The 27,003-nt window shown below is 32.0% G+C and overlaps 3 protein-coding genes across 4 annotated transcripts in view; 2 read left to right on the forward strand and 1 right to left on the reverse strand.

Annotated features, from left to right (window-relative positions):
• LOC136985018 (SMC5-SMC6 complex localization factor protein 1-like) overlaps positions 1–27,003 on the reverse strand; it is a 386,884-nt gene that overhangs the window by 72,922 nt on the left and 286,959 nt on the right. The gene's annotated exons all lie outside the window — the stretch shown is intronic.
• LOC136985027 (zinc finger protein OZF-like) lies at positions 13,785–15,818 on the forward strand. 2 transcript variants are annotated; one of them, XM_067282215.1, is made up of 2 exons: positions 13,785–14,539; positions 14,624–15,818. In XM_067282215.1, exons 1-2 carry the CDS (start codon positions 14,116–14,118, stop codon positions 15,151–15,153), a joined length of 954 nt encoding a protein of 317 aa, XP_067138316.1. In that variant the 5' UTR covers positions 13,785–14,115; the 3' UTR covers positions 15,154–15,818. The 2 variants fall into 2 exon arrangements, with proteins under 2 accessions (XP_067138316.1, XP_067138317.1); XM_067282216.1 differs by having other exon boundaries at positions 13,788–14,326; positions 14,420–15,818.
• LOC136985024 (lissencephaly-1 homolog) overlaps positions 13,816–27,003 on the forward strand; it is a 111,157-nt gene continuing 97,969 nt past the window's right edge. Inside the window, exon 1 of the mRNA XM_067282211.1 lies at positions 13,816–13,872. The gene's annotated coding sequence lies outside the window, so the exon portion shown is untranslated. The remainder of the gene's footprint in view (positions 13,873–27,003) is intronic.

Genomic DNA, 27,003 nt, shown 5'->3' on the forward strand with positions numbered 1-27,003 from the left:
GGCGCCTTCCATAAAAGGCGTTCGGTTTATTTCATTAATTTTAAATTTTATACAGTTTATGTATTTTACTATATTTATTTCAAAATTTCTTGTATGTTTCATTTCTGCTTACAGTATCTATCATTCGTAAAGTGATAAAGGTTTTAAGGGGGTCGAATTTTGTTGGAAGAGGAGAGGGAGTTATGGAAACTTGGACAAGATGGAACGAGAGGGAGAGGGGGAGTAAAAATTTCAAGAAAAATGCGGACGTAATTTATGGACAACCCCTTACAAGTAAATAGTAAAGTCTCGAAGAACAGTTGATATCTACACAAAAATTAAAAAATATACATAAAACAAAGACGATAGTTACATAAAATTAAAAATATATTACATTATACATTAAATACAATATAAATTACAACAAAAAAAGTATAAAAGTTCTTCGAAAGAATTTGTTATCGAAGAACTATTTTTCTTTGATGTGCTTTGTTAACCACTCTGACAAAATAATTAATGATGCTACAATACTTTGTTCCAAAACATTTCCTTTTCCTAAGTTAGAAGTAACTCGTACCTTATAAGTTTTAACTGTATTTATATTTATACAGTAGACCTTTATAACACGGTAGATAAGTTCCGTGTTATATGAATCCGTGCTGTACGAGTCACTTAACTACATGAGCCAATCACAGCCTGGCACACGGGCTGCGATTGGCTCGTGTATTTAAGTGATTCGTACAGCACGGATTCTTACAACACGGAACTTATATACCGTGTTATAGGGGGTCTACTGTATATACGAGGCTGAGTCAAAAAATAAGACAACAAGACCTCTCACAAGTGTCATATTCCTCCTCTTGTTCAAATTTCCCATTAAGAAGCAGCAGAAGACCACAGCTTTATCGCACAGGCATTGGATGGTACAAACGTTACGTCAGACTCTCGCAATATCATTTTGAACAGTGGCGTGCCGTCATTGGAAGCGATGGAAGCGCCGATTCCACCTTCCAATGACCTTCCCTTGAATTTTATAAAATATAAATTTTCATATTTTAACGTACTTTGAATTAATTAAAATTAATATTTTATTATAACTGCTATAACTGTAGTATAGATTTTTATAAAAGATACATAACTGCATTATGTATCTTTTATAAATTTCTATACTACATGTGAAAAAAACGATAAGATTGCTATTGTATATTCGAATAATTCGGTGGCGGAAGGAATGTCGAAACCGGGTCAGTCTCCAATCAGCCAGATTATATAGGCATTAGCACATGCGGTTTACAGTGCACCAACCTCACCCGGTTTAGCTGGTAGAAGCGACACACTCGTAAAGAGTCCTACTTTATATCCCGGAGCGGTTGTGGGCTGTTATCCGCCTGCCTGTCAACTTCCAAGCAGCCAGATTATAGGCATTGGCGCATGCGCTTTACATAGCACCAACGTCACGGTTTAGCTGGTAGAAGCGACACACGCGTAAAGAGTACGCGACTTTATATCCCGGAGCGGTTGTGGGCTGTTAGCCGCCTGCTAGATATTCGGCCACCCTCGCCCGATTATGTGAATCACGAGCAGACTAGATCAACGGCGGGCAACCCCCGGCCCGCGGGCCAGCTACGGCTCGCGAAAAGTTTCTATCCGGCCCGCGAGATCTTTAATAGATTATTAAATTGGAAAAATAACTTAATTAATAGTTATTTTTCCAATTCTTTGTAATTTTCGAAAACGATAAAAGAAAATAAATGTAGTAATTAACTTTTTATTTATTTATTTCATATTTGCAGACTAAAAAAATTACGAGTCACAAGAAGGCGTCAATTAACTACTACGGCGCGGAAAAAAACGTAAAATTTATTCTGGCCCACGTTATAACAGGGTTGCCCACCCTAGACTAGATTTATAACAACCCAACCGATAGGAGTTTACTGGCACGTTTTTATGATAGTTCTGTATAGTTGACAGGAGTTTAAAAAAAACTCCATTAAAATATTTGATATATTTATTCTGCGTTTATTCCGCTCTCCCATCTTATATTACTTACGGATTTCAATGTTAAACCGGTGATATTACGATTTAGTATGTCCCATCTGTAAGGGGATGCAGAAAAAACGTGTACAATTCTAGTACAGTGTTAAAAATTAACTGTTACTTTGGCGGCATCATTTACAACCAAATTTAATGAATGAGACGTACAGTACATACAATGGTACAAAAAAAAAGCTCTAGAATTTATTTTCCTTAAATTTACGATTTATATATCCGTTGTCATAAAAATTTGTCTTTCCACTGTTTTCCCAAGACTACAGATATTCAGGTACAAAGTAACTGGTTTCGACTTATTTCTACTTAAGAAGTGACTAAATAATTAAGAGATTAGGGAATGGGGACATAAATAAAACCCTGTTGAAAGAGCCAGAATTTTACTTCAACAAAAGCTTAACAGAACCAATCACTCGCTCAGTACAGTGGGAAACTGATTTCCGTGTACACCTGGTATTAAAACGAATTAGTTAGAAAACGAATGACTATTAAGTTTAACATAGTTAGATTTTTACAGCTACGGTGAGAAACGTTTAAAATTTACAACAGCCCTGTGGCGTCCTTTCAGATATACTAGTGATGCGACAAAAGAGGCATTTGACATTGACCGGTATCGGCACCCTCGGGATTTGGCACGCACACACTCACTACACACCTACCTGGACCGTCACTAGTTCCATCCATTAGCTACTCGTATCAAGATATTTGACTAAGTGGATTGTTTTAAGATTTAAAAAGTAAAGAATATTTTATGTTATTTTTATGTACGTTTCTTTACAAAGCTATATTTTAATTATAATTTTCTTTAAAAGTATATTAATACAATCGAACAATACATTGTACCAGGTATGTATATCCACCGCACATTTTATTTCACCGAGTAAGTTTTTATAATTTATTTTTAATTTTAGCTTTTATATCGTGGCTAGCGATTCGAGAATATAATTGTGATATTAAAAATACATTTAGAGAAGTCTACAGTTTTTACTGGCTTATCGAACAAATGAATACGAATGGACCCTAGACCAGTGATTCTTAACAGGGGGGCCGCGGCCCCTGGGGGTCCATAAGAAGTTTGCCGGGGGCCGCCAAATTATGCAAAATTTCCTTCAGAATATAATAAAAAGAAAATTGATGTATAATCCGAATATCGTATTGAAAAGTGAAATAAGAAAGATAAAGTATATAAAAACTAAATAGGATAACTTTATTTTTGTATTTCTTCCTACATACAACTTTGTTAGTACAGAAGAAATAAATGTAAATATGCTACTTACACCGCAGTATTTACTTCTTTTATTCCAAAGCAATTTTAAGAAACTATTAATGCTTGGAATTTTAAAAATAATTAGGAAAAATAGTAGGCTTTGAAAATTTAAATATTTTTGCAAAAGTTATGCAAAATCCTTACGACAAGTGGGCGTTTTAGTTTTAATTTAGTTTTAGCATCGACATTGGATCGATTTATCGACATGTTTTTTATTTTATTTTCTGTTAAAAATTAATGAGTTTTCATGTTTAATTGTGAAGTTTGAATGTTATTTAAATAGATAATGAAATAATAAAGTTATGATTTACATTTATTATATAAAAAATAAAGCAATAATAAAAAAATCAATTTATTATAGATAAATTATCAAATTATCAAATATAAATTATTATTAAAAAATAGGGGTCACAAAAAAATTATGAAATATTTGGTGGGCCGCGAGTATAAAAAGGTTAAGAACCACTGCCCTAGACCATCACTGACGCGCAATTAACTGATTGCCCCTGGAAGTCGGCTTCTTACAGAAACACAGCTTCCCTGTCATCAAATGTCACGGCACGCCACTGATTTTGAAGATGGCTGCGCTCACGGAAACGTAGTCAAATGTGGAAGTGCATAGTGTGATTCGGTTTCTGCGTCTGAAAGGCAACTCACCAGTAGAAATTCATCGTCAACGTGTTGAGGTGTACTGTGGTAATGTCATGTCACGAAAACAGGTGTGGGTTTGGTATACTGAGTTCAATAAAGGCAAGACAGATGTGCAAACTGAGCAAAGATCTGGTAGGTCAAACACATCTTCCACAGATGACAATCTGTGCCATATTGAAGGTCTATTTCAGGACGATCGTCGCATTCCTATTTGCGATATTGCTGAAGAACTCAACATCTCTGTTGTAGTATGCACAAAATCTTGCATGAGTAACTCAACTAGCTGTCATGACGTGGCTGAAGGAACTTAACGCAGATTTCTTCTTTGCCGGCATCGATGTCTTGGTATATCGTTGGAATAAATGTTTGGACAAGCATGGTGACTATGTTGTAAAACAATATGTACCAGTGCCATAATAATATGTATCACTATATCTGCCTGTGAAATAAAATTTGTACAGGGCCGTGTTCAGTAACCAGAAATCTTGCTAAGTCTAGTTATGCTGTAATGTTGAACTCGTTTCTAACTACTGCTTGACTCCTCCCACCACTAGCTTCCTTTATCTATTCTTAGTTCCGCCCACTAAGCCACTCAGAATTCTAACTTAGGTGTTCTGCGTTACTGAACATGGCCCAGGAGAACTCTCTTTGTTACCTTATTTTTTGAATCAGCTACGTATATACAGTAAGACCTCATTTAGCACTTCCTCGATTAACGCTGATTCAAATTATCGCGACATTTCATTGATTCGTATATAATACGATTATAATAACACGAAGCACTCAGCAAATCATAGATATACATACACTTAACACCTTATTCTTGCCGAGAAATATAAATTTATTTAATTCAAACAAACGTTTTCAGCCTGATTTACAGGCCATCATCAGGTTTAGAATACATTCGAATTAAATTCTATCCTTGGAACACAAAATTCAAATTCAAATAAAATACATTTAAACAGAATATAAATAGCCAACATAAATACAAATAAAACTAAAACATAAAATACACATAAACATGCAACAAATGAATATATAAGTATTAATAAATGCAATACTAAGACATTCAATAAAACTGTTACAACGATTGGTTAGAGCCCTTATTAAACTTCTTAACCATGAACTTCCATGCAGAGGGAAGACTTTCTGCGTCCCTCGCATTTAGACAGCCTTCTTGCAATCTACTCCTATAAATCTGCAACTTCTCTGCCGTCAATGCCAAAGATGGAGAAGATAAAGGATTTATGATGGTCGCCTCATTCCATTTAACTATAGCTCCTGGCGCTTGTGCCATTTGGGACAAAATTGTTGCATTAGACCCCTTTCTGATATTATAACTATGCTCCTTGATTCTAAGCCCTAAACTTCTAGTGGTTACTCCAATATAGTCTTTTTTAACGTCCAATTGCATGTTCTCATACGGAATTTTATAAACTCCTGCTTTCTCTTCCGATTTTATATCATCTTTATCATTTCTGAGGATTTTGTATAAATTAGGCGCCCTTTTTAAAAGCATTCTCGAACCTTTTCTGTGTGCAATCTCCTTCATGACCGCATTCATACTTTCGCTATACGTAAATTTTACGCTTCTATTGGGAGCATTTTTAAAAAACTTTTTCTTGATGTTGGCTTCGTATTTCTTAACTATTCCCAGAATTGCACTTTTTTGGTAACCTAGGGCCTTGGCTACGTTTATTATTCTATTTATTTCTTTCCTCCTGTCTTGTACCCTTTCACAATACAAAAATGCCCTTCTTATTAAAGCTCTGAAAGCCGCAATTTTATATTTATACGGATCCTTAGATTGGGAGGGAATATACAAAGGGCTATGGGATGGTTTAATAAAAACGTTGGTGGACAGGTGGCCTTTTTTGAATGTAATATCAATGTCGAGAAAATGCAGATTCAATGAACTCTTCTGTTCTAATCTTAAAGTAAGGCCATCGTTGTTATCGTTGATCTTATCCAAAAAATCCTTGATCCTGCTGTTATTTCTCCATAATATAAATAAGTCATCAACGTATCTGCTAAAATACATGATATCCTCCTTGAAAGCATGAAAAACTCTTCTTTCCAGCCTTCTAACCACCAATTCACATAGGATCCCTGAAAGCGGGCTTCCCATAGGGACCCCTCTTCGCTGTCTGTAGACCTGCCCATTGAAAGTGAAGCAAGATTCACGGCAGACCAAACTAGCCAAATTCTTTACTTCTTCAGTATAATTAAGCAATTCTGAGTTATTACAGTATAAGAAGTCCAATAGTTTTTCATGCTTTCAAGGAGGATATCATGTATTTTAGCAGATACGTTGATGACTTATTTATATTATGGAGAAATAACAGCAGGATCAAGGATTTTTTGGATAAGATCAACGATAACAACGATGGCCTTACTTTAAGATTAGAACAGAAGAGTTCATTGAATCTGCATTTTCTCGACATTGATATTACATTCAAAAAAGGCCACCTGTCCACCAACGTTTTTATTAAACCATCCCATAGCCCTTTGTATATTCCCTCCCAATCTAAGGATCCGTATAAATATAAAATTGCGGCTTTCAGAGCTTTAATAAGAAGGGCATTTTTGTATTGTGAAAGGGTACAAGACAGGAGGAAAGAAATAAATAGAATAATAAACGTAGCCAAGGCCCTAGGTTACCAAAAAAGTGCAATTCTGGGAATAGTTAAGAAATACGAAGCCAACATCAAGAAAAAGTTTTTTAAAAATGCTCCCAATAGAAGCGTAAAATTTAGTATAGCGAAAGTATGAATGCGGTCATGAAGGAGATTGCACACAGAAAAGGTTCGAGAATGCTTTTAAAAAGGGCGCCTAATTTATACAAAATCCTCAGAAATGATAAAGATGATATAAAATCGGAAGAGAAAGCAGGAGTTTATAAAATTCCGTATGAGAACATGCAATTGGACGTTAAAAAAGACTATATTGGAGTAACCACTAGAAGTTTAGGGCTTAGAATCAAGGAGCATAGTTATAATATCAGAAAGGGGTCTAATGCAACAATTTTGTCCCAAATGGCACAAGCGCCAGGAGCTATAGTTAAATGGAATGAGGCGACCATCATAAATCCTTTATCTTCTCCATCTTTGGCATTGACGGCAGAGAAGTTGCAGATTTATAGGAGTAGATTGCAAGAAGGCTGTCTAAATGCGAGGGACGCAGAAAGTCTTCCCTCTGCATGGAAGTTCATGGTTAAGAAGTTTAATAAGGGCTCTAACCAATCGTTGTAACAGTTTTATTGAATGTCTTAGTATTGCATTTATTAATACTTATATATTCATTTGTTGCATGTTTATGTGTATTTTATGTTTTAGTTTTATTTGTATTTATGTTGGCTATTTATATTCTGTTTAAATGTATTTTATTTGAATTTGAATTTTGTGTTCCAAGGATAGAATTTAATTCGAATGTATTCTAAACCTGATGATGGCCTGTAAATCAGGCTGAAAACGTTTGTTTGAATTAAATAAATTTATATTTCTCGGCAAGAATAAGGTGTTAAGTGTATGTATATATAATACGATTATTCCCGAACACGAACCAATCAGCAAAAGGTGGCCATTCATCGTAGCGCCGTACTTTCCTTAAATCTATGTTTATTTTGTGCGATTTTCGAAAAAAACATCATGGATGCCATAGGCAATATCAACTCCGCTTGGCAAGAATTAACTGAGAAATGCATGAACGAAATGTGGAAGAAAGTATGGCTGAAAATATCTAAGAATTCTCAACGAGAAGAGCCTATCTTTGACCGAATTGTCAACCTAATAGATATAGCAGGACTAGGAGATGTATATTGAGGAGTTACTGCAGGTTTCTGGTGAGAGCCTTACCAACGACGACCTTCAAGGCAGAAAAAGGAATTCATGTATAACTGGAAAATAGAGATTCTGAAAACTAAGAACCCAAAAACTTTCTTTACAGATTTCCGAAATCGTTGATCAAATTGTAGCGAATGATCCAGATTTTGAAAAGAATGCAAAAGCAAGACGTGGCGTTTTGGATGCGACCTCCTGATACCGACATTTGCTTAAGGAAAGAAAAAAGCGACAAATAAAACTTCACGACTTTATTGCAAAAAACAAGAATTTCAGAAGAGCCAGGACCTTCATCACAACAAATGAACTTTACATTTCTGTGTGCATGTTTATGTGTTATTTAACATATATTATTATACAAATTAATATAAAATAACTTAAAATTAAAGTAAAATCTGTTTAATTTTGGTCGGATGTTCCTCTTTCCCTATTTACTCTGTGTTAAAATGACCTCGTTTAAGACTGTTTCATTTAGCGCTTTGTCGTCTAGGAACGTATCCCTCGCGTTAAGCGAAGTCTTACTGTATATGTATTTTAACAATATTTACAAAAAATAATAAATAAATGATATCCGACCAATCGTATGCTTGCTAAGTGTACAAAACTTTTTAAGTTTCTGTCGCCCATTGTGAATCAGTTGTCGTGTACGCCTCCTGTTATGCACATTTGCTCGTATCGGTTTGTCCACTCCGCTCGGTAACGCGTAGGACGTAGCCTTATGACATTGAAAGCAAATACAGGTATTTGGTGGAAGTACTTTGCCTTTGTCACTATTGACATCCATGTTTACTACTGTACCGGATCCGGCTTGAAATTCGAGTCCGGAAATTTTGGAATTTATCAGGTTGATGGCTAGATGGCCGAGCAGTCAAGATGGTAGCCTACCGCTCTGGGGAACTCGGGATCGAATCCGAACGGGTCGAATAATCCCAAAGAAATTTTTGGAGGGTGGTCCGTTCAGATATGTCGGGCCCCGTCCCTCACCACCCGGCCGCCCCATTGTGGGCCTGGCCGAACTCATAATGGGCTTGCTTAAAGAAGCACTCTTAGTGCTCACAAGGCGGAAAGAGTTTTTTTAAAAATATATATATATATATATATGTCAGATCCAGGCTCCAGCATTATCGGCGTAGGATTTGTATAAACTGGGTGTCATGTAATATTTTAAATAAATTCTAGATTTAAAAAATTCCTCTATAAACGTTATCCAAATTTCCCTTCCCTTTTTGAGATATGGCCCTCCAAAATACTATCGGAAACAATTTTGAAACTTTCCGATGTTTGTTTCCACTTCCGTGCTACCAAGACGTATACAAACCAAAGCTCTGTTTTTGGGCTGCATTTTAAAAAAAATTGTAGACATAAATTCCAATTCGTCTGTCCGTCCACCTTTCTTTAATCTCGAGAACGGAATAGAATATGAAATCCAAGACTAGATATGTAAACCTTAGAGGCAGGAAGTCCTGAGTAACTATACACGAACCTCCGATATAAACCGGAAGCAATGTTATTTCAATTCAAAAATTTTTCCAGAAATCGAGTTGGAGGACCGGCACGACTCGATTTCCAAAGGAAAAGTATGATATACAGGGGCAAGCCATTACTAATTTGAGGTGGAGAGCATATATTTTAAATTAAATAAATTAAAAATTGCAGTACGCCATTGTGACGATGTCAAAATAAAATAAATTGCTCTTAAATGTTGAGATTTTGTTTTTGAATAATGGAGATTGAACTGCTAAAATGTCTTCCGCGGATGTGGAGGGCATTTTGAGAAGTTCTTGTAAATTATTGTGTTCAATTTTGTAAAAATAAATGTTATTAAAAGTAAATTTACGTTTAATGACTTCATTGTTAAATGCTATGTGTGAATATCAAGACTGCCATAAAAAACTATTGGACGTTTAGTTAATATTGAATAATGTGCAAATACATAAAACTCGAGAATTAATGCGATACGTCGATCGAAGAATACGTACTGATATTTCTGCCACTATCTTCTCATATTTTTTTTCTGACATAGCCTAATAAGCATGAGCCCATGAGGTGTCAGCATGCCGCTCTGGGAGACCGGGAAGTAAATCCGGACGAGTCGAAAAACTCCAGCAATTTTTGGAGTGTTATCCGTACCGGATATGTCGGGTCTCGTCCCATACCAAGCGGTTGCCCACTGCAGACACGATGGGCATGGAAAAAAGACCTTCTTAGTGCCGACAGGATGAAAATAAAAAACAAAAACCTCACTTGTGAATCTATGTAAATCAGATCTAGCCAATCCAAATCATTCCGCGGGCTGTTTTGGCAATTCACAAAACTCATTCAACCCTGCACTTACGGAGAAAAGGGTGTTAACAGTCTCGAACTACCAGAATTAGTAACAAAATTAACATCTTGTAAACAAAGGTAACAGAAATTATGATTTCGTTAACTGTTGATTTAGTTTTTGCGTTTTTAAATGCAATACAGCATGTAGAACGGCATTGCTGTAGAATTAAATGTATTTAAAATAACAAAAGATATAAGTTTATTATGTTCAAAATTATGAATTGAAATTTTTAATACTATCTATAATTAATTAAATTTTCGATGTATGATATTCAGTTTTAACAAATGTACTTTTAAGAAAATATTTTAAATTACATTACATTAGAAAAACTAATTCCAAATATTTAAAATTTTTTCTCCTATCTAATGGTAATTTATCCACTCTCCATCCTTTATCTACATTAAACACAGACCTCAGTTTTTTACTCTTGATTTTTAATCTATTACTTTCTAGCCTATCTATAACCTTTTAAAATTCTTATTTTATTTTGTTATTTAATAGCAATTTTATATAGAAAATTTAAAGAAAATTTTAATATAAAATATTAAACTTTTTAGAATTTTTACACGAGTAAAAAGCCTGCATTTATTTTTTTCCAAAATAATATCGAGGCACAGTTATGGAGTGTTCACATAGTGTAGCAGGCAATTATGATTCTGAAAAACCACTTTCGACATTTGTATTTTTTAACTAGTAAAGTTCTTAATTTCTTTTAAATAGTTGAATAAAATTGACATAATAAAAAATATCTGCAAATTTTATTATTTAAAACTTTTTATATTTTTAATTACCTTATTACTTCGAATCTAAGCCTCACTTTTTATTCTAATTTTTAAGACGTAAAATTAGGGTGCGGCTTCAATTCAAAGCGAATCATTTAACCTCTTATTTCTGCCGATCTACCGCTCTCTGACAATCGGGTCTTTGCTTTACGCTCTACGCATGTATCATGCGTAGCATTACGACGTTGATAGAAGTTTATTCGGTGGTTCCCCCGTTTGCACTTTTCTGATTTAATCCAGTTGCTGTTTGATAGAAATGTGTAGAATCGAATTTTAAATTCTTTTTATTACCCATACTAATAATGGAAAAACGGTTTACATATGATGCTGAATTCAAAAGAAAAGTTATATCGTGTGCCGAAGAAATTTGAAATCGCGCAACCGGTAAAAGATTTACGGTTGACGAAAAAGAATGAGAGCCATGAAAGAAAAATTATTTCAGTGTAAAAAAAAAAAAAAAAAAAGACAGAAAATTATCTTCGAGGCCCAAAAAGGGAAAATAGTAAATACCCTTTAATTGACGCAAATCATATATATATATATATATATATAATCATTTTTATTTTTTTTTTATTTTTTCCAATTTTAAACTTCTACTGCGACTTAAATTCGAGCGCGGCTTATATTCGAAGTAATACGGTATTATAAAATGACAAAAAGCTTAATTTCGAGGATAGGAATGAGGTTTATAAAAAATTGTAAATCCTAATAACCAGTAAAATCGTCATTAAGTCCGACCCTACTAGAGATACGCACGACCACCATTATCTCCCATCCCCTCGATCTTTAATCAACAATATTTAATAGCATCGATATCCCTAGTAAACAAACCTCCCTGCAAAATTTCAGAAATTTTCGACAAAAAGCACGGAAGTTATTAAGCTTTTAAAGGGTGAACAAAATCGTGTCCCCCCACACACATTAACATCCATAATACAGAAAATACCCCCGAATTTTTTTTCCATTTCTGGACGTTTCAAGATGTCTTGAGTCCAAAAATGTAAAAATCTTGGGAGGTCATTTTTTTGACCGATCGCCATACTTTCCCTGTTATATACAACAGCCTGGAAAGTAAAAGTGTTTAGACGTCTCTGTAAAAAGAAGTATGGGAAAAATCTCGACCATATTTCGTATACATTGAATATTAGGTTCTTATTTTTGAGAAAAAATTTTAATTTAAAATTCAGTCGCTAGAGCAAAATTTGGCTCTCTGTCCCCTTAATATAAATACTACATACATTTTTACGAATTTCGGATAAAAAAGGAATTGCAAAGCGTTATTCACAAATTCTTTGACAGATAAACAATGTGTTCACTTTGCTCCATTATGCGTTAATACTGTCAAAGCTTAAATTTAATTTAATAATATGTTATGTTACTTTTTCACTGATTTATTCCTTTCAATAGCTTCAATAGAAATATAATTGGATGAAAACATATTTAATTTGAAATTTTGTCAACAAAACATGAAGTCTAAAAATTAGCCGGGTCATAACCAATAATGATTTAGCGCCGATTCATAATTACCTTATCTAAATACAAAATTTAGAATTAAAACATTTTTAAAAAATCTTTATAGTTGAGATGGGATTATTTTGCTTATAAAAACAATGAATTAGAGATTTTGTGTTTAGAATCAGAGTATTTCCAAAATCATTTGTCTTTGCAGTCATTTCAAGTTTAAATATTTTGGAAAATACCATAAACTTAAATTCTCTTACAATATTGTTTGTTCTCTTCAAGAAAACATAGGTTTTTTTTATTTTTTTTTAAATCTAGTGCTTTTTAATATATCAACCGGAGTAGTTGTAGCTCCTCCAATGCTAAGTAGCATACCGGGCAGCAATTATCTTCCATCGATTTCGATCATGAGCGAGGACTTCAGCTTCCTCCCACGTCATATTGAGCATCTTCAGATCTTGGAGAAAAGTTCTACACTAAATATTTCTGGGACGTCCGCGTGGTCGTTTGGCACCAGGAGGAACCCATTTCATGGCTGTCTTTCGGATCCTATTGTTCGCCATACGAAAAATGTGGCCAGCTAATTGAACTCTTCTACGGGCGACAACGTTATGAAGTTTGCACATCCCACTCCTTCGGAGAACCTCTTCATTAGTGATATGGTCTGAATATCGGATCTTTAAGATTCGTCGTAAACATCTCTGTTGGAAAACATCGAGCCTTCTATTGATGTTTTCCGATGTATTCTAGGACTCACTAGCGTAAACAGCTATCGGAATCACGATGGAGGTAAACAGGCGGAATTTGGTTCCCAATAAGTTGGATGGTGAGAACCAGATCTTGTTCATCCGCTGGAAAACGATCGTCGCCTTTCCGATGCGGCATTTCACGTCCACTTCCGCGTCGCCGTTTTGGAAAATAATACTACCCAAGTAGATAAAACTCTCCACTTCCTTCAATCGTTGTGCTCCAACAATTACTCCCCGCGTGTCCGGTGTTACTTACATGCATAATTTTCGACTTCACGGCATTTATCCCGAGGCCAATTTTGTGTGCCTCAGTATAAACGCAACCGGGTAAATTTAAAAATTTAATTTATAAAAATTGAATACAGATTTAAATACAATGTATTGATAATATTATTAATATGAATATATATATGATTTTTATTATTCTTAATAATTTTAACTGTTTTTTTTTCTTGAATGAATTATAGTGAAATTAATTAATTTATCTTAAATCATATCGTATATATATCTAATTAATTTATCGCGTTAAATATTGAAAATTCGTACACCGATTTTCTAAAAATATTTGAAATAAATTTTATAAAGTATTCTTTAAATATTACGCCGGTTAAATTCGAAACTAAAATTTTATAATTATTTTTGAAAGTTCATATTTCGGTCGCTAGGATGTATCGCGTCGGGTTGGGCAGCTTCGTGTTTTTTCTGTTCATAAATATAAACAAACTTTTTCCCGTCCTGAAAAGCTCTTTGTTCTCAAACTGTAGTAACTGTAAGTATCGTTTGATTACTTTTTCCGTTTTTAATTGTGATAATGTATGATAGGTTTCCACAACGATGACTTCGACGTTTCTGATAGAAATTGTTAAGAAAAGGAGAAAAAGGCGAACGATGTGACAAATATTTCTTTGTGTGAACTGAGGTTAAAAAAAAAAAAACATTTTCTTCGAACTTTTTTTTTATGTTTTGTGTTTCTGTGTTACAAGACAAATGCTGCTAACGTTGGGCTGTCAAAATGGATCCAACATTTGGATTGAGTTCGGAGTTCCCTACGCAGATACCTATTGGTACCTGTGCTTACAGCTTGTATGGTAACTTCGCTTTGGATACAAAACGTATGCTTGTGAATTCCATGCAGAATATTCCATCGACGTCTCTACAATCATTAGATACAAAATCTATTATCAATATATCTGCTTCTGGTGAGGAACAGTGTAATCAAAAAGGTAAGGTGGTAAGAAAAAATTTTCCTTGTAACGTATGTGGTAAAGCATTTACGCAGAAGGGAAATCTGAAAACACATATGTATTGCCATTCAGGAGAAAAACCGTTTAATTGTGAAGAGTGTGGGAAAGGTTTTACTCAGAGATCCAGTCTCGACTATCATCGCAGCGTCCATCTTGGTGAAAAGCCCTACGAGTGTGACATTTGCGGAAAACGTTTCACTCAAAAAGGAAATATGAAAACTCATAGAAATTCCCACACTGGCACCAAACCGTACTCGTGCGAAATCTGTGGGAGAGGATTTACCCAGAAGGGAAATATGAAAACTCATTTGCGCATACATTACGGAGAGAAGCCGTTTCCTTGCGATGTCTGTGGCAAGGGTTTTACGCTGAAAGGAAACTTAAAAACTCACATGCTCTCTCATAAGGGAATTAAGCCGTTTGTTTGCAGACTGTGTGATAAGGCATTTGTACAAAAACTTAGCCTGGAATATCATATGAATAGCCACACGGGGAAAAAACCCTATTCGTGTGAAATATGTGGAAAGAGTTTTACGCAAAAGGGTAATATGAAAACTCACATGCATTCTCACACTGGTGAAAAACTTCATACCTGTCAAGTTTGTGGGAAATGTTTCACACAAAAAGGTAATATGAAAACACACATGAAACTTCATTTACGTCCACCTAGTGTTGAGAAGCCATACCACTGTGGTGTCTGTGCTAAAGCATTTGTTACTAATTCAAGCCTTCAATGCCATATGACCAGTCACATGGGTCAGCCAAGTCAGCCACAGACATCTCTACAGAAAATTTCAAAGCCATGAAATGTTTCAAGTGCTCCAACTGTTATGCAAACTTTTTTGTTATTATACTTAGCCAATAAGTTGTTTGTAGTTAATATCCATAATAGAAACTAGTATTATTAAATAGTGATGAAAATTTTTGAACAATAAACTTAACCATTGCCAACTTATACTTATTTGTGAAATAAAATGTGATGATTTGCAATAACTAGAATAACTGCTACATAAAAATTGCATTACATATATATTTAGAAGTAGAATCATCTAATTAGCCATTAAGTAACGAGAAAAGTACAGTTTATCTGTGTTTTCCTATCATCTCTTTATGGCTAGCTAGCATGTCTATTAATGTTTCTCCTAGAGAAATTGCTTAAATTAAGAAATTTTAAGACCAAAGTTTTTGTCCTTTTTTTTGTCTACTGTGATTATAAGTTTTATTGTATACAAAACAATTTGTTACAAAACTATGTTAACATAAGAATGATTTGTTATAGAATGTTTGAAAAAAATTGTTTACTTTGTGAGAATGAATGAAAAAATTTTTTTAAAGAATTAAAAATATCTTATGAAGTAATGAATGATGATGAAGCATTCTTCAATTTATTTAATCTTTGAGACTATTTTTACTGGCATCTATGCAGTTATTGCATTATCTTTGTTGTTTTAATAAAAGTTTTTATACAATATTCAATTGGTTTGGAGTGTGCTTGAATTACGAAACATTTTTCTGATGTAATATTTTAATTTTTTCATTTTAACAATGAAAGAGGATTAAAGTGAGTAAAATTAAAATGGTCATGATTTATACTTTTTGTTACATTTTATTTTTATTTGAGATCAAATAGTTATGAAAATCACTGATTCTTACATATTATTACCAATAGTAGTAGTCTGAACTAATTGAAAATATTTTATGCAGAAAAAAAAATATCAGTTTGTATATTTTATAATTTTTATGAAAATTCATTAATTTTTGCATCTTTATATAAAATTTATAAAGTTGTACAAAACAATATGTAGTGTAAACATTTGTGACTTTTTAAAAATTTCTTTTGTGGGTTCTCATTGATTTTTGTTTCGAAAATAATCATGAATGAATTTATTCTTTTAGTAGTAATGAATCAGCTATGACGTATATTTTTTATTTTCCCTTATCTTAAGTTTAGGTGTGAAAAAATTTATCACTCTTATTATTAAAGGCATGAATTGGAAATGCTGAGTAAAATAAAATTTAATTCAGAAAATTCTGATATAGCAAATTTTGAAACTAAACCTTTGATGACTAAAATTCAAAAATACTGTGGATCTCTCAATCTTTGTTGTTTACTATTGATACTAATGATTTAGAGTTAAATATGTCAGAATTATCTCTCAGTTTTATTTCTGGATGGTATAATTCAGAGTTATAGTAATGGCAAATTAAAAATAACTGGCAGAATAAGTTTATAGCATTGTTTAGAAATAACTTGGATTAGTTCTGAAATGTTTATTTTATTTATGTTTTCAAGAAGAATATTTTACATTAAATGAGATTATTCAAAAGATTCATACTTAAATTGCATTTCCAAAGGTTATTTTTTACTGTCACTACTGATTGACTTGATTTTATATCATGTTACCTTGTTACAATATGCCAATGACATGATTTTACATCATTTGGATGCTGGAAGTTCTCGGTAAATTGCACACATGTTATTTTTTGTGTGTCATTTATTACTACCTAGAAGTGTAAGAAATATTTTAGATATTATATTTTATTATCTTGGTTTCTTACTTTCCCAGGACATGTTTAATTATAATAGTTTTTCATCATTTATGTCCTCAGTAGGTGCTGTGATTCAAGTTTTGTCATCATATATAATTATAAAAAAATTACTCAAAATGAAAAAAAAATTTTCTTAATTTGTGTATAACAGTGACATACTTCATGAAAAAATTAATTTGCATATTTGATACAACTTTTTTTCAAAGGTGGAACAAAAGGTGGGCCTTAGTTAATACAAATTGAATGATTTTTCCATTCTTCAGATCTTAAGTGAGCTGCTGAGGTTTAGGATTTTCAAATAATTTTACTTTCGGAAGCATTGTTGATTAATATGTAAAGAATTGTATTGGACATGTTTAATTACTGATACCTTAGCTTTGCTAAAATTAAAAATCATCAAACTTTAAGACCCATATAATGTAAGTTTCAGGTATCTGATTTTAGTAAAACATTGAATACACCCACTAACTGAAATCAATTGATATGTTTACAAAATAGTTAAACTTCAAAAGAATTTTAAAATTTATTTTACATTTTTTAAGACCTAAATGACTGAATACTTTATGATCTAATTATTTATCTAAGAATCTTATTCCTATTATCGAAGAAAATATTTACTAAATATTTTTAGATGCATATTTTTTATATATAATTTTCAATTTATAAATCAATACTATAGGAAAACCAGTTTCTCTTTCATTTTAATGATGGTCCAGTTCATTTTGAAGTCTCTAAGTTTCTTTACTGAATTATTATCTAAGTTGGGGAGCTATGCAAATACAGAAGCTTTTATCATCAGACTTAATTCTTTGTTGAGAAAATGTCAACTCTTTATCAGTACTTGAAAGGAAGGAATTTTATATTTTTATTTTATACACTTAGGAATTGTCAGAACACAGATGATATCCACCTCCCATTTAACAAAAATCTCAAACAGCAAAATACAATTAAAATCAAAATATAACAAAGGATAAATATGCAAATACAGTACATGTTAATGTGTAAATGTAACATTTTTAAAAAATTTATAATAAAAATAGAATGAAGATAATAAACTATCAATAATAATAATAATTTAAAAAAGTAAAATATTTCACTTCTTATAAAGACTGAACATGTTTTACATACATCTGAAAATCATTTGATCTGTAAATATACGTTAGTATATTAAGTGATCTTTCAAAGGAATTTTATACAAATAAGCATACTAACAAATTTATGGGATAACATCATAGTTAATTTAATCAACTGAAAATATTACTTTGGAATTAAAAATGACAGGTGACCACAACTTTTTTCAGGTACAGAACATTTCAAACTCTATTATAGCCATTGAATTTTTATTAATTGATTGTTTTACTTTAAATATAATTATTTAGTACGCTTTGATGATAACATAGACATAAAAAGTTACTTTAATACATTAAACTTTTAATATTTAAACAGAATTATTATTATTTTAAACTTTTTTATCAATTGTAAATATCTCATATGAAAGACTTATGAATAAAGACATCATCCAATATTAACTTTTTAACAATAACAACAAAATATGAATAATTTCTAGCACTATATTATAATATAGTATCTCTGGGAATGAACAATAATACATTTTAGAATTTGTTTGTAGCCTTAGTAAGTTTAGGTCTTTCTCTTTGCTTTTTAATTAATTATTAAAAATAAAAAAATTAACATCTTTTATTTTTCTTATTTTGGAATGTGTTTTTTTTAGTATTTCTAACCTATGTTTTGGTATTTTTCAATAAGAATACAGTTTTTATTGAAAAATATAATTCTTTAGTTATATAGTATTTAATATTGGACCTTGGTACATTATTTAGTATTTATCTAAACTGGATACCCCATAGCCAATCTTTCAAAGAGCCATTTTCTTGTTTGACAGTTTGAACTAAACACTGTCACTTTATTCTTTTCTCCCTTAGACACCAAGCAAACTTGCTTTCTTTAGTGATAAATCAAAGTCTGAGTGTTTGGGAGTGAACAGCCAAACATTGCTTTGATTAGAAGATGTTGCCAAACAATTATGATTACTTCAAAAGTTCAAGGTTCAAAGAAAATCTTTTTAAGTAATTAAATGCCCAGTCTATTTCATATTTAGGTAAATCTAATAGAAATTGTTTTTAGCTGCTATATATCAACTAAAGGATGCTATTTAAAGAAATCTCAATGGGTACATTGCCTGGTAAAGTTGCCTTAGTCTACTAGAAGTCAGTTTAAGCAACAGCTCTACTACTACTGCTTTGCAATTTGTAAACAGTTTTTTTTGTATAAATCAAATGTCATACAGAAATGATGCAAAATTGTAGCTGAAGACTTACATATTCTCCAATCTAAAATCTTTAGATATAACAAACATTGTGAAGTTTGATATGTATATAGAAACGTTACCAAATGAACGCCTAAATAATTGCCCGATTATATGGCAATCATTTGGTGATGTTTCTAAACATATTTAGAAATACTTTGTAATATCTATCTTTTGTTTGTCTTCATCACTTCCAAATTTTGCTGCACTAACTCTATAGTGGCTAACTTAAATCAGAAGTTGTGTTAAACTATCTTTTAAAAAAGCTGCTTTGAAGTGGCTTTATGAGGCAGCATGCCTTAAGTCTTAAATGTAATTGCTGATACTAAAATTTTCAGATTTTATTGCCATAACGAAACATTGCCATATTTCTGGCACTGTTTTGTTTGCTATTGATTATTAAATGTCATCTTATTAAATATATAGATTAATAATTTTATCAAAACACATTAATAATAATAAATTATTATTAATGTGCTTTGATGAGAGAAAATTTGGTAGTTATTCATATTTGAAAAATTAATGCTATAAACAAGATAAAAAGCAGGATTATCCTGAAGATTAAATTTGCAAGGCAAATATTATTTACAGTAGTATTACAGAAGCTAATTAAAGTTAAATTTAATAGTAATGGACATAATTGTCATTAAATCCACTTTTAAGTCTATGTGACAAGTAATATTTCCAGTAATAATTGTCCACTGGATGATTTTCTTGGTGGGCAGTTATTAAAGTGAAAAAAATACACATTGTAAGAAGGAAATAAGTATGATTGCAAAAGAGATGTGAAACTATTTAAATCAAAATATCATGACAAATATCAATATATAAAAAATAATTTGAATGAACTACTTGAATTACCTTCATAAGTTTCAATAATTCTTGTATCAGTAACATCAAACATCAATAACAATATTAGCCAGTATTCATTTTTCCAACTTTGATATTGAAAAATATTGTGTCAATAGTCAATTATTCAATATAGTAATATCAAAACATCATATACAGTAATATACTGGTATTTAGATCAATCAGTGCAGTTTATCTCACAGTATATGGGAAATTTTTACAACAAGAATATTTACATTGGTAGTTATTACAAGAAATATGATAATTGATTATTTCAATATTGTAATTGTTATAATGCAGAAAACTAATGAATGATTTTGCAGGCACTAAAGGAATGTCTGTCTCCCAACTTTAACTGTTTACATAACATAATGACATTATGTACTAATATAACAAAATTGCTGCTTTGCAACTCTTACTAGACTACTGAAAGAAATAAGTTCTAGATTGTATTATCCCTGGAAATGAGATATGGAATAATCTACTATAGACCAAAGTTCAAAACTGAATGAATAACATATTTTTTAATTAAGAGTTTGAAAATAAGTTTGAAATATCCTCATAAACTTGCAATTTTATCATTCAATCATTAGTCATTATAGACATATTTGATACTTTTTAAATTCAGATGCACATGAACAGTTTGGTGACCAAGACACATTGCATAGGTTGTGAAGTAATGTTTGCTTTAAACTTGCATCATGATGATATTTAATGATATTCACAGTTCCTTACAAAAAATTTTTATTTCTGATATGCCTTTAAAAAATTACTTGCAAACCTTCCTTTACCTAGTTATCTTTGGACTTTTCAGATTGAATTCACCAAATTTTTTTGTTGTGCATTCAAATAGTCTAAACATATATGGCAAACCTATGACACACACGCCCAAAGTGGCACATAAGGAGAAATCATCTGGCATGTAATGTATCATACAATTTCAATTTATCATGTCTGTCTTTTCAATCATCCTTTTGGTTTATCACCTGATTACTCTTCTTTCAATCAGCTTTTTTACATTTATTCTAGTTAAAGCATATTTGTTTAATTTCTTTAAATATTGTTATTCAATCTAAAATTCTGGCATGCATAAACATCTTTAAAGCAAAGTATGCTTACTATATGGCACACAGGCTCAAAAGGTTTGACATCTCTTGTATAGACTTTCTAGATCAGTGGTCCCCAACCCTATGCCCGCGGGCACCATGGCGCCCGCCAATCGTTTTACGTGTGCCCGCCACTGTGCGACCACGATAAAAATAAAAATATTTCGGTTTTCGATAAACTGCTATGTAAAAGTTTTTTCACTTTGAATGATTAACCATTCAAAAGTAGAAATGGCGTCCAACACAGATGAAAGCACAAAGCGAAATGCGACCGATTTCTTTTTCCCCTCTGCCAAATCTGCACCAATTCAATTTCCCATACCTGAAATGAAGTAAATCGGTCCGTTCTGAATACCATAAAATCAAACTAGGGAAACGTGTAGGGCCTGTAACTTGGAGTGACCTAGAAATTTCAGCAGTCGTTAAGTAAAAAAAAAAAAGGTCAACAGCGATCCGTGTGTCAGAAGTAATCTCCGCCACGATATCTCTCGCACCATCTAGAAATATTCCTGGGTGACACCACGATATCCGCACCGGGTGTCACCCATGCTAATGTCACATTATATAAGATTTGTTTAGAAGCAACTTATTTAAATGAGGCCCCAATTTAAATTTTGTCTAAGGCCCGCTAGAGGCTTAATCCGGCGCTGTTAACTATGTCCAAATATAAATTCACCTTGAAAAAATAAATGGTGCCCGTCGTCCAGCCGGTATTCTAGAATGTGCTCTTAGGTACAAAAAGGTTGGGGACCCCTGTTCTAGATCATCTTAAATATAAGCTTGTTTAAGATCATATTCAATATTTGTCTTTGAATTGTTTTTAAATGTACTACTGTTCATAGAAGTGCTCATCCAAGATATGAAATAAATCTGTATCAGTGGTTCTCAATCCATGTTCTGCGAACTTGCTCTAAGTGTTCCACAAAAAAATGTAACATTTTTATTGCAGATTTATTCCAATGTACTATAATACTTTATTCAATATGATAAAGTTTATTAGTTTATTGCTTCATTATTTTGTGAGAATAGTAAACATGGAATTACATATTGATGTTGATGCTCTGCATAATAGAGTATATAAGTGGTGTTCCATGATCTTAGAAATGTTGAGAACCACTGCTCTATACAACAAAATGAATAAGGAAGAAATTGTACTGAGTACAATATTTTCCTTATTAGTTTCATCATTCCTTATAATATATTTGGCACCATATATGAACTTATAAAGTTTGACAAAATGAAAGAATGCATTTATCTCACAGCTATGTAATCCAAGGATGTACTCAGGGAAGAAAAATTAAAGTGTAGTAATTGACACACAGACACATAGCATAGAATTTAGTATCAGTTTGAATAATGAATATTATGACTAGACTAGAGCCATCTGTAGTGAAATCTCACTCTCCCTCCCCATTTTCTTGAAATTAATGTGAGCTGCCCCCCCTCTAGTTCAGATCCTGGGTATGCCACCAATATAATCCATTATTTATACCAATTTTACATCAAAAGAAATAATAATTTAATTATTTTTTTCATACTTAGACCTTTTTATTATAATAATAAAATAATGAAATCAACTTTTAGATATTTGAACTATAATATGAACTTGGAAATAATAATTTTATGAATAATAAAAATGGTCAAAAAGCAGTATAATATACTTTTAAATACTTTTTATCATTCAATTTCATTTTATTGTGAGCAATTAAATACAAACCAACTTCAGAATAAACAATTCTCTAATTAGTCATATTTTTCTGGAAATTGTAAAACTGGTTAAACATGTTTTAAGACTTGGAAGTTTACATTTACTGCTAACTAACTCACTAATTATTTATCTTTTAGAAGTATATACAGCTAGTGTGACTTAAACATTTGAAAAAAGTTTATTGTATGTAATACTTGAAATTAAAAATATACAGTATAGATGAGATTAAGAACAGAATTCTGAGTAAGTTTAGTTGTAAGAAGATAAGATGAAATAAGTGAGGCTTTAATTTTCTGTTATCAAAGTTATCTGTAATTAAAAAAATTTAATATAATAGTAATTCTATGGAATATTAATTTTTAAGTATTTCATAGAATTATTTATATAAATTTACTATAAAAGAATAAATTTTTTAACTTGTGCTGGGAGTATATACTAATTTTGCTGGAATTAAATGCTATTATTTGAGAATATTAAACAATAAGATTTTGCTTAATGCTTGAGATATGTACCTAAAACTTACAGTATTAAAAAAACAGTGCTAAACAGAATCATTTTAAAATTACATAAATAGGAATAAATTAAAATACAAAATATAAATAGAACAACATTGAACTTAATGATATTAAATATATTTTTACTAGTAGGGTTACTAGATTTCTACAGCTGGATTAAAGAACACTTAAAAAGGATTAATGCTATCACTCTCTATTACTCCATCCTATCCTACTACAAAAGTAAAATTGAATGTTTTTTAATTAATAATTAAATATTCTCTTTATATATTTTAGATTTTGATTTAAAAACTATAGTTTTCGTATTGACTATAAGTATGTGCAAATTTTAGTTTAATTTAGAATTTAAAATATTGAATGTAAGCCATAGCTTTCTATGGAAAAGAAATGGACTGATATATAAGGTTAGGCATATGCTTGTACAGAAATCTGCCACTGCCATTACAAATGACAAGCATTGAAAAATGAAAACAAAGGACAAATTGCAGCCTTGTTTCATTGAAGGATAAGGATAGTTAGCTAAAATAAAGGATATCCAGCAACACTCATTACTAGATATAATTTGTATAGTTTTAGAATAATATATTTTAGATGAAGAACTGGATATGGATCATTTAAGATTTTTTGGAATTTTGTAATATATATATAGGATTGCCATAATTGCCAAGCTTTGATATGGACATTTATTTAAGTGCTAAATAAATAAATAAAACATGAAAAAAGTAGGTAGGTAATGGTTTATTTTTCTCTAATCAATAAAATTTAAGCAATGTAACAAAATGAGCACATAGAATAATAATAAAGATACATAGCTAATCCTTTTTAGCCCAGTCATATTTTAAAATTGAGTTTACTTTCTTAATTATATCATTTTCTTCTTTTACATAATTATAAAATTGGGTGCAAGTTATTTTAAAATTATAATGACAAATCAAAATTGCTTCAGTTGTCTCCACTGACAACCTGTTTCTTTTGTCCGATCATTGAGTTGACATTAGGGAAAATATTCTCTCCACATTTGCATTGTAGGCTGGAATAGCAAATACGTATTCGCATAGCTTTATTAGACATGACTTCTAATCAATGCTTTGCATCTGCAAAAAACTTCAGCCATTTCTCTTCCATACTCAATTTCATAGTTACTTTGCAGTTTTGATTGGTATTATTTTTCTTTAAATCATCTTTTAGATATACAAACTGATTGAATAGAATCTGTGTTGCCAATATCGATGCTTCCTACTTGTAAATATGCAATAGTACAGTACATTCTATTTCTTCCCATTCAGGAACTTGGTTGAGAAAACAAGTCAAATAGTAATACAGGACTGAGTAGTGAAATACGGTGACAGTCCCATATATACGGGACGTATGGCAACCCTAAATATAGCTATAAATTGCTAATTGTTATTTTCATCACTTATGAAGGAGTTCTCAGTAGCAGGATATTATGTCTAAAACACTATTTAATTGTAGAGCTCTGTTCATAATCTGAACCATTGTCTTCAACTTATTTTATAATTTGTGTAATTGTAATATTTCTAAGAAAGTGTATATTGTATACATAGTCTTCAGAATTAAGTTACAGATTCTATATAAATATCTTGTTCTGCCAGTTCTTAAAAATCATAATTGCTAAGATGCTAGAACAGGATTGCAGCAATTTTTGAATTATTTGTATTATCTAAATTATCACTTGAAGCCAAAAAGTTTGGAAATTTTCTGGCATATGCTTACTCCAGTTTCCATTTCAGGAGGTTAATGTTTTACTGAGCATTAGCAAAAGTGCACAAATGAAACAGTGTTGAAAGAGAGCAATGCTATAGTTTTTACCATACTGATATGAAATTTATCATATATATCAAATTTTATATACTGTTTATACTGTATGCCACTATGTAATTTGACCTCAAAATTTTCAACTCAAAATTCTGGTTTAGATTTACAAATCTAAACCAGAAATCAATCCTCAAATATATGGTCAGCTAAGCTACAACTCATATGTGGATATAGTATACAGGGTGGGCCAGCGAAAACGAAACGGCAGAGTGTTCGTGTTCGTCCAAGCAAAGCGCTCGGACAGGTCGATTTTACTCTCGAGGGGACATCTTTTGCAATAAAGTTTTTGCGATTCTGAATACAACAGACAACAAAAAATTTTAAAAACTCATTTATTTTGTATTAAGTAAACAAGCATTTATTTTGAAAAAAATGTTTGTTTAGTTAATATTCAGAATCGCAAAAACTTTATTGCAAAAGATGTCCCCTCGAGAGTAAAATTGACCTGTCCGAGCGATTTGCTTGGACGAACACGAACACTCTGCCGTTTCGTTTTCGCTGGCCCACCCTGTATAGTTGTTCATACATTTTTGTCAGACTATCTAAGAGTTCATTTACATGCACCTGATGTGAAATGTATTTAGTAGATTAAACAAATAATAACTGTTTTTGAGTATTAAACTTGAAAAAATTTTAGTGGGTTCTTAAACACTAGTGCTTTGAACAAAGATGCTTTATCAAAAGTGCTAACATTTGAGAGCTTAAATAAAATTTTTTCAAGTTTAATGCTAAAAGACAGTGTTTATTTAATCTACTGTCTGAATTATATTATATATATTTATATACTGACTGATCAAAACATTAGAGACAGTGGCGATGTGGTGATAGAAAGTTTATGCTGGTACCTCCAAGCTGAGTTTAACTAAACTTATAGGTTAAATAGGTAAACATCTAGTCTTCCAGGCAATGTATCACAATTGACAGGATAAATATGGAGACTATGACTTTGATGTATTGCTCAAAGGTATCAAGGATCTACCAGGTGTATAACATGCATGGACATATTAGTTTCCTAGCAAGCAAGCAGCACCTGCCTATGCATCATTGATGACTGAGTGCAATGGAGATTGGTCATACTGGTATAGACTGAATGAAAGGCAGTAGTGGTGCCGATCACATCCAGGCTCAATGCTGAAGCCTCAAGTAGCATGAGTGAGCAGATAACACAGTGAATACTAGGTTATACATACCTTAGGTTGTAGAAGCCAATGTTCTTATGTACCATTGCTGACTGTGCATCATTGGACATTATGCCTTGCCTGGTACTAGGAAAACTGGACCAGAGTGCAAGCTGGTCCAGTTTTGATTTTCCAGATAAGATGAATCCAGTTTCCAGTTGCACCGGGCTGATGGAAGGAAGCAGAAGTGGCATCAACATGAAGCCATGGACCTATCCTGCTAGGTTGGTTTTGTTCAAGGTGGTGATAGCTTTAAGATGGTGTAGGGAGCAGTGGTGCACAGAAGATTTAACCTTGGGTAGCCAAGTTGACCAGATAAAAAAAATTTTAATGCGAATTAAATAAAATTCTACCTTATATGACTCCTAATTCATAAATAATATAGAAAAACAGAAGACACAACACAGTATAAATAAAAAAAAAATGAATTTTAATTAGGAAAAGATTTTTGGAAAATTTATTAGTGGTTTTTTTTTTCTACTTTGGAAAGTGCCTGGACCTCTTGGCCTCTCTCTGAGTGTGCCACGGTAGGGAGCCTTCTTGTAAGACTCATTAAGTCCCTTAGTATCTCTGGATGAGTTCTTAAAT

Source organism: Centruroides vittatus, unplaced genomic scaffold, assembly GCF_030686945.1.
Source record: "Centruroides vittatus isolate TY-2023 unplaced genomic scaffold, ASM3068694v2 contig_943, whole genome shotgun sequence".
Classification (NCBI taxonomy): domain Eukaryota; kingdom Metazoa; phylum Arthropoda; class Arachnida; order Scorpiones; family Buthidae; genus Centruroides; species Centruroides vittatus.

Bases quoted from the DNA above. Each gene is read 5' to 3' on its own strand.
- LOC136985027 (XM_067282215.1), top strand. From the start codon at position 14,116: ATGGATCCAACATTTGGATTGAGTTCGGAGTTCCCTACGCAGATACCT. The intron at 14,540-14,623 runs GTTTCACTCAAA...TCTGTGGGAGAG, and splicing joins GTGTGACATTTGCGGAAAAC to GATTTACCCAGAAGGGAAAT.